General features: G+C 40.4%; 2 protein-coding genes across 6 annotated transcripts in view; both read right to left on the minus strand.

Annotated features, from left to right (window-relative positions):
- Nucleotides 1-220: 220 nt before the first annotated feature.
- Nucleotides 221-5,669, minus strand: guk1b (guanylate kinase 1b). Of its 3 annotated transcripts, XM_049587350.1 has the most exons (9): nt 5,613-5,669; nt 4,512-4,627; nt 4,233-4,274; nt 3,208-3,333; nt 1,970-2,066; nt 1,139-1,277; nt 700-784; nt 534-619; nt 221-403 (listed from the first exon to the last, which is right to left on the minus strand). In XM_049587350.1, exons 2-9 carry the CDS (start codon nt 4,621-4,623, stop codon nt 371-373), a joined length of 720 nt encoding a protein of 239 aa, XP_049443307.1. In that variant the 5' UTR covers nt 4,624-4,627; nt 5,613-5,669; the 3' UTR covers nt 221-370. The 3 variants fall into 3 exon arrangements, with proteins under 3 accessions (XP_049443307.1, XP_049443308.1, XP_049443309.1); XM_049587351.1 differs by lacking the exon at nt 3,208-3,333; XM_049587352.1 differs by lacking the exons at nt 4,233-4,274; nt 4,512-4,627; nt 5,613-5,669 and having other exon boundaries at nt 3,208-3,389.
- Nucleotides 5,670-7,862: 2,193 nt separating this feature from the next.
- The window catches only part of rnf220b (ring finger protein 220b), a 39,446-nt gene continuing 31,919 nt past the window's right edge, over nt 7,863-15,389 (minus strand). For all 3 annotated transcript variants that reach the window (XM_049587829.1, XM_049587830.1, XM_049587831.1), the window contains exons 8-16: nt 13,037-13,080; nt 12,623-12,710; nt 12,113-12,209; nt 11,801-11,860; nt 11,222-11,283; nt 11,013-11,097; nt 10,162-10,270; nt 8,449-8,523; nt 7,863-8,342 (exon numbers count right to left, since the gene is read on the minus strand). In XM_049587829.1, the coding sequence (XP_049443786.1) occupies nt 8,271-8,342; nt 8,449-8,523; nt 10,162-10,270; nt 11,013-11,097; nt 11,222-11,283; nt 11,801-11,860; nt 12,113-12,209; nt 12,623-12,710; nt 13,037-13,080 (692 nt within the window). In that variant the 3' untranslated portion in view covers nt 7,863-8,270. The remainder of the gene's footprint in view (nt 8,343-8,448; nt 8,524-10,161; nt 10,271-11,012; nt 11,098-11,221; nt 11,284-11,800; nt 11,861-12,112; nt 12,210-12,622; nt 12,711-13,036; nt 13,081-15,389) is intronic.

The raw sequence follows: 15,389 nt of genomic DNA on the forward strand, positions 1-15,389 counted from the left end.
TACTGACTGATGTGTACGTCACACTCATGGGTTGGCCAATGCCAAAGTTTGGTTTACAAAGTGAGCACTGTAGCATTGAATTTGGCAGTTGTACCTGCCAGCTGGCAGAGATGTGTGGGTTAGATGTTCACACCTAGATATCAACCACTGATTTTACTAAATCTAACACAACCCCCGGTCTCTCTCCGTCAACACAAACAGCCTTCACTTCAGAGTCCCTCTTTTCCTTCTGAGCATCAGCGAGCATCAAACTGTCCTTAAAGCAAACCTCCGACCATTTAACGTAGAGGCTAAAACAAAACTTCTCTCCAGATGAAAGTTTATTTTGAGTTGTGTTCGTAGTGTGTGCAGCAGAAAGACTGTTTGCTTCTTATGATTTGGCCTCCTGGATTTTTTGGATTTCCTGTTTAAAGACAGATGAGGGATACTCTTATTTTCTGTGAACTGAATGGTCTTATGCAACATCTGCAGACACTGGTAGCAACATATTTGTTAAATAAATAAGAATAAGGCTATTTAATGGTTTTACTCACAACATTTAGGATGTCTTTCAGCTCCTCGTAAGCCCTCTCTAAGTCATCATTGATGATAACAACATCAAACACTCCAGGCTCTTTACCTAGAAGAAGAGAATGGCGTCAGCTGCAAGAGTCGTCATCATTTCAGCTTCATGTCATGTAGAACTTCTGAGAAACTTACTGAGCTCCATGTCAATGCGTGCTGCCTCCAAGCGTTTCTGTAAACTCTCCTCTGTTTCTGTCTGTCTGTCCCTCAGACGTTTCTCCTGAGAAAGACGAGACACGAGAAATGACACGTTATCTTTGACCATAGTGGCGCTCCATGAAGTAATGAAACAGCTGTCATGTCTGACCAATTTGCCCCCCAACACCGAAAGAAAAAAATCAAACTAAATTTAATAAGGGGATCAATGCTTAAAAATTTATACAAAATAAATAAATAAATGTAAAAAAACAAAATAAAATAAAATAGAATAAAATAAATAAATTAAAATGAATTAAAACAAAATGAAATGATAAAATATAATAAAATAAAATTAGCATGTTTGTCACTCTTTCACATCCTACCTTTTACAGGCAATATATTACATTAATGCAAAAATATTAAGTTGGACATCTACCAGGATCTCCATGGAGGGAGGCTGGATGGAGACGTAGATGGGGTTTAGGTCAGTCTCTTTAATCCTCTTCACCCCCTGGATGTCCACATCTAGGATGCAGATTAGGTTCTTGGCCAGCACGTCTTCTATGGCAGCTTTACTAGAGAATTAAAGCATTGTTACATCATTAAATCATATAAAACAGGAGATTTTTTAAACATCCAGGACTATACATCTAAACATGGGCCGGCGGGACAATGTCCCACCAGGTATTATATAGAGTGTAATTGTGTGCTTCTCACACGACGTGACTAAGGTAAGAGGATAACTGCATTGATCCAAGCTGCTCAGACTCGTACCGTGGCGAGTGTGTGTTATCTTCAGAATAAGAGGAAGAGATTAAACGTGACACACGAGGTGCTGAGCTGCAGCGTTGCTCTTTTTGACCTGAGGGGGGTTAAAGCTCCACCATCTGCCACCGGGCTATTATATATCCTCTTGATCCCTGCGGCCGAGCCTGAGGGTCTCCTATATAAGACAGCAGTCTTAGTTTCTATTGAATTAAGTTTAACCACTATCAGTTACAGTGATAGTTAATTGTATTTTCACTCATATATGCTTCAGATTTTCATCCTGTGGGTGGAAAAGCTTCTGAAGCTGCATTTTAGACCACAAAAACCATGTAGATGAAGCTTCTTTTATTACAGGTGAGCAGTTTGCTAAGACATTTCTCCTTAAATGACTATTGAAACTGGGATGCCTTTGGACAAAAAGTAGAGATGTCAGCTATTATGCATCTAAATCAGACATTTTTTAAAGATCACTCTTGATTATGTGGTGAGAAATATTTACCTTGTTCCATACATGTTGCCGGAAAACTCAGCGTTCTCGATGAACTCTCCGTTGTCGATTGCCTCCTGCATGGCCTCTTTCGTCGTGAAGTGGTAGTCTGTAAGATGCAACATTAATAATGAATCTAGGTTTGCCATGAAAACTTGCACAGTGGAAAGAAACGACTGAAGAGAAGTGATGCAAATCAAATGAAACAGTTTTTAGTGGGGGATGAGTCCAGTTTCATCACAATGAACAGTGAACATCACAGCAATCACAGGCAGAACAGAAAATCCAGGCACAAAGGCTCAACTTGTTTACAGTTTATCTGATAGTGTATGTCTGTATGCTAACTCTGAGACTGTGTGTGTGTAGTACACAGTTGTTATCAAAGTTAAAAGCTTGCAGTGATAACAAATGTTATATTTCTATTAGTATAGAGAATATAGAGCACATTACATTGTCCATACCAGATCCATATGCCTAAATCTTCACAACATCAAAACCTTTGGGGATCTAAAACAGCAGAGTTTTAGAAATAAACACGTCACTACCTCTACCACTGATGGACACTGCAATGGCACACAGTCATTAGCATGAGAACAACAAGGAGTCTGCTCAGACTAAAGAAGAGGAAGTGGCAGTGCTGTAAACAAATGGATAGTAAGCCTGAAAACAAGGCAGAGTTACTTTTAAACTGTACTCGGGAGAGAAAAAATACGTGAGATATTTTTATGCAAGATCAAAACCTCAGTTGGGCCCAAAGTGAGCACTGACGTGGTCTGGACTTCAACAATTCAGTGTCCATTAATGTCAGTACTGATAAAAACATCAACAGCATCTTACAAAAAAGTATGTTTCAGGAGTTTTAGCACATTAAAGGGACATGTCAGCAGTGTTTGAATCGCTCAGATGGACCCTGTATATCCCCAAATAAATTCCCCTAATGAATCTTGCTCCTGTGATGCTAATGTATGGTTGCAAATCATCAGTGCTCCATCAGCCACAGAGGGAAATGGGACACATAACCTCACAGGACTGGAGATGGGAATCACTACTGAGGCGTCACAGGGGGCTATTTTCAAAAAGCTTTTTACTCCAAAGTGTAAACTGTCTGATCCTGATTCCTTAGATCATGAAACGTTTTTCATTTCTCTTTCTTTTTTTTATTTGTCACAAATCAAATGACAGCGTGCCAGAATGATGAAAGTAACCCCTCTGCCTTAACAAACTGTGATCAGAAATCACACCGAGGTCACCTTTATCTGTGGTTTCTGATTCGTTTGGACACGAAAATGAGGATGACTTTTCTAAGTCTTCAGAGGAGAAGACGTCTGCTACGGGCAGTAAAGTAGCCCCCAGAAGCATGGGGAGCTTGTTCAGGCCTATGGAGAAAGCAAAGAAGGCACAGAAAGAGGTTTATCCCTTTCAAAAAAGAACACTAAACAGGGGGGACAAAACTAATCGTGCAGTTCACTTTGGGAGTAAGAAGTGTTGTGGGTGTTACTTTAGATCGGGCAAGTGGAGGAGGTGGGGAAACATGGTGAAGAAACAAAAACAAAGAGGTGTAAAATATACTTTTATCACAGCTCCAGCTCCACCTTCAGGGAAGGAGTCAAAGGGTACAGATGACTCCGGGGGGGGGGGGGGCATTTAAAGGTTTATGACTGACTTTATATCACTGACAATAGGAATTATTTATATTTACAGGATACCCTTTCCACAGTAACAGCAGGGGTCAGATGTGCAGAACAGATGTGCTGCTAATGTAAAGACGTACAGCGAACTGCAGTCTGACTAGCAAAGTCAAAATGCACCACCAAAAATCCAGGGCTCAAAAAACAGGGTACAGAAAACAAAAAGAGCGGAGAGGCGATGGCCAAAAGAAGCGTGATAAAGCACCAGGTATGGCAGGTGAAGCTGAACGCGGCAAAGTAAAGCTAGAGTGAAGATACTGGCATCATATGAAACTAGACAACCTAAGGCATACATATGTACCAACCATGTCATACTATCTTATCTGGAAGGAGATAAATAATGCTACAAAACTAGGCTAAATTTTGGCGAGGTTTTTGCATACTGCCCATGTTGGTAAGGATGGTGGTGGCTCTGGAGTGGATTAAGGGTGATGCTTTTGTCTCCCTATCCTAATGGCTGGGCTCCTGTATGGTGAATCACATCACTACAGTGTGAAGGTGCTACAAACATCAACCCCACTTGTTACACTTGTGCAGATACTATAAAGTGTCACAAACATGTCTGTTTTGAGCCAGCACTACTGTACCTTTTCCATCTTCCTCTCCCGGTCGAGGGTTTCTCGTTGTGTCTGTGAGAAGAGGATTTCATCATTAAAAACCCACCCAGATAAAAAGGTAACGGATCATCAGTGATGTTGCTTGTAAAGTAACATTGCTGCAAGAAAAGATTTACTGATAACACACAACATCTATTGGCCGGTGCCGAATTAGACCAACAAGTCGAGACAGTGTGACTCCTGTCCCACTTCCTCCTCAGACAGGATATCTCAGTGGAAGCCAACAGCCAAGTTGGCACACAAACGTACGTGACACGCTGAATCCGAAGACGCCCTCGTGATCCTTCATCAGCCTCTTCATTAGAGTGCTCTTCCCTGCTCCGGAGGGGCCGCTCAGCACCAGGGGCCTGGGTCCTGACATTGTTCTGGGGCAGACGGGGAAAGACGAGCAGAGAAGGAGCTCAGGTTTGTGCAGAAAGCAGATTAAAAACTGTTAACGAATTGTTTTATTCAGAAGATAGTTCAATGAATTTTGATCTTTTGAAAGTATTTTAAAATCCTCTTCCACCTGAACATTACTACTGCAGCACTTGTAAAGCTCACTAACTCTCCTGTCGACTGGCTGAAGGTGCAGTAAGGATAATCCTTTGATCCAAGCTTCTCTCCACCACTATGCTCTCAGAAAGAACACGCACACTGAAGGTTAAAAGCAGACCTTTGCTCCGACGTTATTGTGGCTTTAGTCTCCGATCATAATTAAGCCACACTTAGGAAATTCCTATTTCCTTAATTGAAATATTCCAACACGTCCACGTCCTAATTGCTGACTTGTTAGACAGCCGCAGGCCCCGAGGTTAATGTTAAGAGTGCCTGTTAATGAAGTCATGGCAGGTCAGTCAGCAGGATTAATTGGATCTGGGCCAGGCGGCACAAAGGGTGCAGGACAGGTGACCCATTTACCTGCTGCGCTGAGAGAGGCTGATATTTCAGGCACACTGCTGAATCAATTCATTTAGACTTCCCATTAAGACAATTACTTAATAATACAGTCAGTTTTTCACAGTGGAAAAACATCCAACCTCTTCCTTCAACATTTTAGGGATAATTCACTTCACCTTCAGTTTTAGATAAGAACAGCTAATCCCAAACCAAGGAGCCAAACAACTATTTTAGCCTTTGAAAAGTGTCACCAACAATGCAGGATTTCCTCTGTCACATTTTCTCCACACAAATTCAGAGCATTTAAAATGTCTAAGCAGCAAACAGCCACTGTACAAGCATATATTATGGATGCAGCATGACAAGCTGTGGGTTTAGCTGTACAGTGCAATACAGTTATAATGCAGCTCTCCATTTAATTGAGGTTTACACCTGAACTGTTTATTGTGTAGTTCAAAAGTTGCACCTTACCTTTCCTCACACCGCTTGTCTCTTCTAAACGTCCAGTAGCAGATGATTCCTCAGCCAGGCTTCTTAATGGACTACAATCAGTTTGTGTGTTTGATTCACTGAAGCAGCTCACTGTCACTCTGAATTACCACCACCTCCCTTCAACTCACTGACCAATCACATGTGTGCACACTGGCTTGTTTTTATCCACACCGTCCATACAGGTCACATAAACACCGTGTGGGTGAGGTAGAAGGTTTCATAAACAAATGATCACTGCAGCAGAGGCTTTATGTAAATGTGTGAATTTGTTTCTGTTGTGTATCTGGAGACTTGATGCTTTGCAACAGATATGAGGTTGTGGCTTTGAAGGGGAAAGCCAGGTTGAAGTTAGGGAGGTAAATACACTGTAATTATTCGCAGTACTTTCTTTCTTTCTTCCCACAAAGTTGCTCTGCGAGAAGCTTTTTTTTTTTAACCTTCATTTATCCAGGATACTTTTCTGAATGCCTTGTTCACACTCAGAAGGTTACACATATTCATACATGTAAGTGCCCAGTGCAATCACAGTCTATTAAAGGAATACTTCACTGACAAAATGACCATTTGAATATCAGTTACTCACCCTGTGTTAATATGTGAAGAAAACTTTCTCACATGCTTCAACTGTGAATCCAAAAATGAGGAGAACATTCCTGATGAATTAAAGGGGGCCGCGTTTAACAACAGCAGAATTATATGAAAACGCCCCTTTACAAACTGCACACACAATTTTTGCAGTATAATCCAGGTCTCATTAATCCATTCATATGCTAAATACTTCCAAAACACATGCATTTTTGCTCAAACTAATATTTAAAACACTTTGGCATACATGTAGCACACCTGGGCAAGCGCATTGAAGAGAGTCCAAACAAACATGCTTGCCCAGGCATGCTACATGTATGCTCTATGAAATTTAAAAGCTACAACTGTACACGGGACAAGTTAAAAAGAACAAGTGACATCATTACATCACCAATAAATAAGAATAAATAATATGGAAATGTTTTAAATGGTAATATTTTAGCAAAAATACTCATTTCGGAAGTAGTGAGCATATGACTGTATAAATGAGATTGGGTTGTACCACATGAGTTTATAAATGTGTTTGATATGGTTTCACTGATGTTAAATGCGAATGGTTTCAACTGCAGTTCATCAAGGATTTTCTCTGGTTATGGATTCTTTGTTAACCATAGAGGCAACGTTTTCTTCACCAATTCAGCTTATCATGGGGTGAGGTATTGATATACAATCATTTTGTGAGTGAAGTATTCCTTTAAGCAGCTCTACAGGAGCATGCTGGAGTTCAGACTGGTGGGAAAGAGGGAAACATACGCTCTGCTTTTTCACTTTTCCTACTAGAATGGAATTATGTTTTGAAAACTGGCAAAAAATTCAACCATGTAGAAAAACTCCTGCTCAAGACCTACAACAGGCAAACTGTTAGTCTGATGTAGGTCTTGTTACCGAAACACTGCAGCATTAAAATCTTTATTTTTGCAAGTTAGTGTGCAGGAGCTTTTCTACAAGTTTTTACACCTGTTTGGAAATAGAGGTGCGAAGTATTCCTTTGTTCTGATAAAATTCAACCATAGACTTTTAAACAGCTGACTGCAGATGGACTTTAAATTGCATCATCCTGCTATTAGCTGTAATGAATTGAGGGTTGTTTTCCTTCTCTGTGATTGAACCTAGTGTCACTATAGTCCACTGTCCCTCACGCAGTAAAAGCTCAGAATAGCAGGGTTTAGCTTCCCTCGACTCTACGTGAGCTGCCATGGGCTCTGTGGGACTAATCCTGCACCGACCCACTTCTTAAAGGGCGAGTTCGCCACATAAGAGACACCAGAACAGGGCTGCTGTCAGGCCTGAACAACACGACATGCTTCCACACCAAAACCCACACATTCAACAGGTGAATACTGATGTCACCACCCACGGATAAAATTGTGTAACTTTTTTAGACACACGTTTTATTGTAGTAACATTGATAAAATTAAATTCAATGACCCTTTACAAAGAAACGTCATGACAAAGACAAAATGAGCCTGAATGTGATGAGATTACTGTGAATGTTTCCAACCTACAGGAGCTAAACAAATAATAAATGATCTAAGCAAAGACAAACTCTGTACAGTAGATACAGTCGGGCTGTTCTGCTAGTCAACATCATATACACACACACACACACACACACACACACACACCAGTCCAAACATACACAAAACTATGTACATGTGCTTCGCATGTGATTTAACTATTTTTTTTCTCCCTCGTAAAACAGAACAAAGAATTACAAAATTGATAAATATTGTCCCAAAGCATTTTTCTTCTCTTAGTATTTCAGTGCCTGAGCTCTCAGTTGGTTTTGGATGCTTCTTCCGGTCTGGTCGATGTTGCAGCAGGAACATGGATATTGTACAGGGCTGTGAAGGAAGGTCAAAGGTCACACTTGCTGTCCTGCAAATTGTCAGGGGTTAGAGGACACACTGATAAACAGGTAGGATCAGGAAGGTGTGAGGAGGAAGAGGAGGAGGAGGGTGGGAGTCTATGACAGGCCAGCTGCCCACAAGTCCACCCCTGATTGGTTAAAACAGAAGAAGCCCCCTTCTTCTCATTTTGTGAGTGGCTGCGTCACAGGTAGACCCGCCTCAGGTCTCCAGGTGAGGTGATGGTGTTGCACTGAGGACACAACTTCTTTGCTCCCTAAAGAAAAGAGAAAAAAAGTAAGACAAAAGTCAGACTATAATAATCTGATCATTTTACTTAATTTTCACATAAAAATCTGATGGGTTTTTTTTGTTTTTTTTACCAGCGTTCGAAGCCAACACTCCTCACAGTGAACATGCCAGCACTGGATAGAGGTGAGAGGGGTTGTGTACGTGTCCTGCAGAGACAAAACACAGGGGATGATTCCTAACATGTAGTACCTAAAGCTGCCACTAGATGTCCATGTGAAACTATAAGAGCATTAAATGACGCTCCATGTTAAATCAACTTACATTGACGCTCCTTTTAACAACATGAAGGTCCAGCTGGGGTGTTAAGTGATTTTTATTTCATTATTAAACTATAGTGTTTCCGTTTTATTTCATGTTAAAATACATATTGTTTTAGCGATTCTCCCCAGAAGCATAGATTAAGAACATATAACACATTGTGAACATTTGACACAATTTAAGACATTTCCAGCAAAAAGTGATGCAGAAAAAGCAAAAATTGATGCATAAAGATTCACCAGAATGCAGGAAACTGAGTGTTTGATGCTCAAAATGTCCCGTGGGAGGACCCTAACCCACAGTTTTACGTGTTCCCCCAAATGTTGAAACAAAACCTTCGCCATTGTCCATGAGTTCAAATCCAAATAAGCAAAGTCTATCATGCGAAAACTGTATCGATTTTCCTTCTTCTAAACAAAAGTATGAAATTAGCAACATTAGTGAATTCACAAGTACAGGAATCTGATCAGTGGTTGACCTGAACTTTGATTATATGATAATAATAATAATAATAATAATAATAATAATAATAATAATAATAATAATAATAAAATTGATTTGATATTGCACCTTTCACAGAAATGAAATTCACAAAGTGCTTCATAAAATACAATCGAGCAATCAAACAATAAAACATGCAATCCATAAAATCAAATAAAACAAAGCATCAAAAATAAAGTAAAACATAGAGCAAATACAGGCTACTAAGGCCTCACACAGAAACATACCAGGGAAACAAGATCTGGACAATTTAGGGTGGGACAAAAACCATTTTGAAAAGATGGGTCTTTGTTTTTTAAAGATTTCTAAAGAGACCGCAGACTGTAAACCTAGCCACGACTTTAAAGTTAATGTTAAGTTATATAAAGTTAGAGAGCTCATAGTTCAATAACTACAATCTAGATTTAGTTGTATAAAATAGATCTGTGACTAATAATTATTTTCATTTTAGATTAATATTGTTAAGAATATTTTTGTTCGGTCAACAGCCCAAAACCATGATATAAAACAGACACAAGCAGCAAACGCTCACATTTTAGAATCAATATGTGACTTGAATGTTTAATTGAACATTGAAATATTCCTGATTTATTTTTTTGTATGTGAACTGTTTGATTGACTGACTAATCATTACGGCCCTAGAGTGAAAAAGTGTAGAAAATATAAAATAAGTGACACTAAATCTATATTAATACAATACAGAATTGATTAAACAGTAAAATGTCCTGTCAACTAATCACACTGACAGTCTGCAAGGTAATTTAAGTGTGACGTCAAACCTGATTAACCTGGGATTTTCAAATATTACTTTAAGATTTACGCAATTTTAAAAAGCAAAAAAGACAAATACAAATCTGTCACAATAGATCAAAATATCATCACCACGTTTATATTCCTTTGAAAAAGCATGACTGATATCATTGACTTATTGGTCCCTGCAGGGGCATCAACACTTTCTGCATTACTGCGCTGTTCTCTCTATTTTGTGTGTCTGCTCTGTCGGTTTAATTTGCCTTCGTACTCACCATGCAGATGAGGCATTTAAATCTGTCTCCTTTAGACAACTGTTTCTCCAAATCCCGTATCCGAGCTTTAAGTGCATCCAGAGTTGTCAGCGTGGAATCCTCTGAGAGCCTGCACACACACACACATACATGCACACACACGGACGGACGGTAACAGGAGGGGAGATGGGAGGGTGCATGAGTTAGGCAGACACTGGAGAGTCATTTATAAATCGAAGACAGATTAAATTATTCGCTGGCCAACATGGACACTGAGCATGAAATTTAGCAGCAATCACATTGCCTGCATTCGCTGTCTCATTTATCATAGGCAGAGGGGTGTGTGTGTGTGTGTGTAAGGAGGGGGTGGGGGGGTTGAGGTGTCAGGGTCCTCACAGAAATAGACGTGTACACACACACACACACACACACACACAATTACAGGACAGACTATATGTGCAAACACACTGTACGGCGAGGCAGACAGGCTGCAACGCATTAAGTGTGATGAAATGTGTGTACACACATGTGCGTCGCCTGCTGTGACCTTGATTGATGATATCATCACATTGATATAGTATTGTGTATCAGGCTGGCGGGAGCAGGGGCAGGAAGTCTGAACTGATACGACACAAAGAGCCCGTCCGCCAAAATACACTTTACAGTATGGGACGGTTTCACTTCCTCAGCTCTGATTGGCTCATTCACACCTGATGTTACAGCTGGGACTCACTACCTGCCTCACTCCCAGCAGTATCAGCCAGGAATTTTTTTGATCGATTTCAGTTCTGGAGCACAAACTGTGTGAGTTTACACAAAATAAAAACTTCTATCAATTGCTATATATTGTAAGCTTTGAGTGACAAACTTACGTCTCTATCTCAGAGTTCTTGCAGGTTTTGGGGAGACCAGCTATGCTGCCGTCCACCTTCTCTCCACTGCTGGTGGATGGACTCCCTGAGTGAACAGACACACACACATAAAGCATGTAAAAAAATAAGACAAGCATCTACTTTGCATTGTGTTCTTCATTTTTGCCTTATTTAATCAATTCATTCATTCAGATATTTTTTTAACTCACCATCATTTGACCATTTGGAAAACTCTAAGCTTAACCTGGAGTCTGGCAACGAACTGCTGCTGCTGAAAAAAAAAAAAAAAAAGAACAGACATTTAAGGCAGCTGGTAACAACGCTTTTCCATACTGGCTGAAACTGTCACTGTATTCTCACAGCACTATATGAGACAGATAATCTGCGGGGGAAAAATCATATTCCTGTCCCTACTATATTGCCTTGTATCCTTTCTAATGGCCTTACTGCATGAGAATGAGAACAACCAATCAGAGTCGAGGAGTCTCTGACGCAGCTGTCAGTCATGTCAGTCACTAAACTGTCAAACTCAGCAGCACTGATCAAATATGAATCAAGATTCTGTTACTACATTGCCTTTATCTCACCTCAAATGTTTTCAACAACTGGAAATACAGTTATACTTGGCACTGATGGCTCCACTCTTAAGATGCTCCCTGGATCAGATAAACAGCATGCTAAACCAATACAGGGAGCATGTTGCAGAACCCCCCCCCCCTCTGCTAACACAGATTGATATCTATCTGAACATCCACTGTGAATGAGACCCCGTCAGGTGCCATACATACTTGATTGTTGTCTCCTTGGAGCTTTCTCCTGAGCAGGGGATTACATCTGTCTCTGTGTATCTGAGAGCACAGGTCAGGAAACACAGAACAACACAAGGATAACAACAGCTAACCTGTGAGATGCTGAAACAGTAAAGGAGTTTGAAAGGAAACCGAAACATAGACTTTATTTTTGAATCCACAATCTATTACTTTGTCACACTGTCTCCAAGTTGAAGCCATCTCTTTTAGTTCACTCAATGGATTCTTCTCACTCCACTATGAGCTTATATGCACAGAAACATTAAGTGTTGCTGCTGTGTTAAAGGATACTGCGCTCTGCCGTACTCCAGAGTATCATCTCCATCCACATCCAGGTCTGCGTCGCTGTCTCGACACTCCTTAGAAGTCGTGCTCACCAGCACTGCACCTGAGAAGACATTGTCACAACAACAATCAAAATTAATTTTGATTACAGTAACTGTGGGATAGAGTTGTTTGTAAAAGCAGAAAATACAGCGACAGAGTGAGCTGTACTTATTTCTAAGGACACATTAGGGTGAATTTTGACATTACAAAATGTTACATTGCCCGTCTGCTTGTTTCTGTCAGTCAGCGTGTAACTAGTCTGCAGGTCAGAGCTTCTTCTCGGGTAAAGGAAACCGTTACTTTTAAGCTAACCTCGGAGGCATCCGGCTCCTCTGTAATCTGGACTGAAAAGTTCAGTGGTTTTTCAACTGTCACTCAGTCACATTATTCACCCTCCACTGAGCGAGATCACACACATGGGTACCACAATGGCACGCACACACACACTTAAGACACACACGGACGTACGCTTACCTTTAAACCCTCCGACTATAGACGTCATCTGCATCCTTCTCCTCTCGTTCCACTCGTCCTGCAACGGCACCAAGTCTGCTGAACCCTCCTGAAACACACATGAACATACACAATGTCACTGTCTCGGTGAATGTGTCCGTATGCCTCCTGTAGCCTCCAGCTACGTATCTGCTTCTGTGTTTTCATAGCTGTGAACCAACGCCGGCGGTGTTTTCACATGGATACACAGTGAGCTGACAGTGATCCTGATGCTACGTGAACAAAAGCAGTCAGCAGTGTCACGGGGTCTCGACCACTGACATTCTCTCAACTCTACACGTTATATACATATATACTCTTCTCTGATTACAGTATAAATGTCAAGGAAACAAATATTTTCATCTGTCCTCTAGGAGAACAATGTAAAGCACACACCTGTCCGTCTTCTGGTTTCCTCCTCTTCAGCTTTCCGATCCTGACTGGGAACAGACAGAAGACAGAGATGAGATGATGATGATGATGATGATACCAATACTTTAAAGCAGGCTGCAGTGACTTCAGTCGACCCCTTTATGATTCTCAAACTTCACACAAACTTATTATTGTTTTATTCCTGACTGTAGACTGAAGAAGGGACCTGTTCCCTGGAGATTTTCTTGACATGTGGTCTGTGTCTTAAAATCCAAATATTTTCCATGTGATAGAGAGATGTGTAGTCCTCCCACAAACAGAAAACATTAGGGAGGTCAGAAACAGGAAGTAGTTTGTGAAGGAAGTCACACAGAAGAAAGTAACAGACTGTTGTATTTTTTTGTTTTGGCAGAAGGTTGTCTGACTTTTTTGGGGAAATCGGGAGAGACAATAATAACCCTAGGTGTAATGTTAAGTTTTTTACTTCCTAAAATGGAACCTGTTTATGTGATGAACATGAAAATGGTAGAAAAACATAATCTTCATGTTATTGTATGCTATAGTGTGATCTTCTGCTCAGAGTTAGAGATAATTTCTTTACTTTTAAGTTTCTAAATTTTCACAATATGACAATATACAACAGGGATTCCCAACGAGGGGTATTTCTGCAGTTGCTGGAAGGTATGTAAAAGACCGTGGAGTGGCTTTGCTAATTCAAAAAAAATAGAAATTTGTTTAAAAACCAATATATACTGGACTTTCGGATGAAAATAAACCTAATATATTGATAAAGTAAAATGGTTGAAATGTCCAGCTTCTAACAATATAACTGGAGCAGTCAATGGGAACTGTCAGGTTCCCCTGTGTAAATCCTCATTTGGACAGCTTTTTCTGTCCGTGTAATTAACATGGAATTCTTTATCTACAGAACTCAAACTGGATCCTGATTTCGATGACTTTAAACTCAAACTGAAACAGTTTTTGAAGAGGAATCAGTCATGCAGTCATGAATAATTTGGTGCTTAGTATTCTATGGTGCTAATTGTGTATCGCAGTTTGTGTCTTGTATTGTCCCATCTGTATTTTTATTGTTGTTTGTACCTTGCACTGTTACTTGTGTTCTTGTTGCTGAGTCTTTTCTATCTTAAGGCCCTGCTAGGGACAGGCATTGCAAATTAATGTAGCTTAGGCTATAAATGCTGTGGTGTGTGTCATTTATGTATGCTACATACTTGTCCCCATACAAATAAACATTAAATAAACCTGACAAAAGCTTTTGAAAAACAGAAAGTTAACACTTAACATTGATTATTGTGTCTTGTATGAGGAGAATATTGTTACAGTATGAAGTTTGACATGATTTTAGATGGTGTACTTGAGCTTATCTGATAGCAACAACATTCAAAAATACCAGCTTCTCTTGTTATTTGAGAAAAAAAAAAAAAAAAAAGTATATGTGGATCAGCCTGAAACACAATCACATGAGGTGACCACATTCCCACACAGACGCTGCAGTAAAACTAAGAGCCAGAAACTGCAGATATGAGCTTCATATAAACAACAACTGCCATTTTTTTTCAGCAGTGGATCCAAATTGTTCTTCCCATCCCCACCCTGTCACCCCCCCCCTCCTTCTCTGATATAAAAGTTAACATGGCAGAACACCAACTGCACCTCCTCTCCCACTGTGACCTGACTGACTGCAGATTGCATAAGGGGACATTAAGTTTTAGGGCCCTCTAATTCCCGCTGGATGACAGTGGCCCCCCGAGGTGGTGTGTGAGGGGCGGGGGACACAGACAGAGCTGGTGGCCGTGACCCGGGTGCCGCCATCGCAGCGAACATAATGAGGGTTAAAGAGACGGTCATAGATGAGGAAGAGCTCATCAAACAGAGAGAGGGAAAGCGAGAGAGAGGTTGATTAATCAACAGAGGAGCCCCCTCCTCGTCCTCCTCCTCCTCTTCGTCCTGCCTTCCTCTTTTTCCTCCCTGACATGTATTTAGAAGCTCATTATGCTGTGCTGTTATAAGGCCCAATAAAGGCTAACAGACCTCGACAGCACTGGCAGTTTGAAGAGTCAGCTAAGAGCCGGAGAATCTCAGCATTAATAATAACAGTAGTAAGATGTCTGTAGTGTCAGCCGCAGCTGTGAGGACACTCTGTGTGTCTACATGTCTGTATCAGTGCAGAGGATCCATTAGATTACTTTAGAGATGGTTGGAAAGAAAATAAACAGTTGAATTGTTGTCTTAATATTGTTTATTTATCCTTTTATGCTAGTATTAATCTTCTTTTGTAACACTTTGTTGTAAGTAATGGCTTTATTAATGACATTTAGATCATGATGGTGCTGATGTTCATCCCCTTTAACTTGAA

This window comes from Epinephelus fuscoguttatus, linkage group LG10 (assembly GCF_011397635.1).
Source record: "Epinephelus fuscoguttatus linkage group LG10, E.fuscoguttatus.final_Chr_v1".
Lineage (NCBI taxonomy): Eukaryota > Metazoa > Chordata > Actinopteri > Perciformes > Serranidae > Epinephelus > Epinephelus fuscoguttatus.

What these genes read in the sequence shown, in the direction of transcription:
- guk1b (XM_049587350.1), bottom strand. Translation starts at nt 4,623, where the DNA reads ATGTCAGGACCCAGGCCCCTGGTGCTGAGCGGCCCCTCCGGAGCAGGG. An exon ending in CTTCGGATTCAGCGTGTCAC is followed by an intron (nt 4,275 to 4,511) that starts GTACGTTTGTGT and finishes CTCTTCTCACAG; the next exon opens with ACACAACGAGAAACCCTCGA. An exon ending in CTCCCTCCATGGAGATCCTG is followed by an intron (nt 785 to 1,138) that starts GTAGATGTCCAA and finishes CGTCTTTCTCAG; the next exon opens with GAGAAACGTCTGAGGGACAG.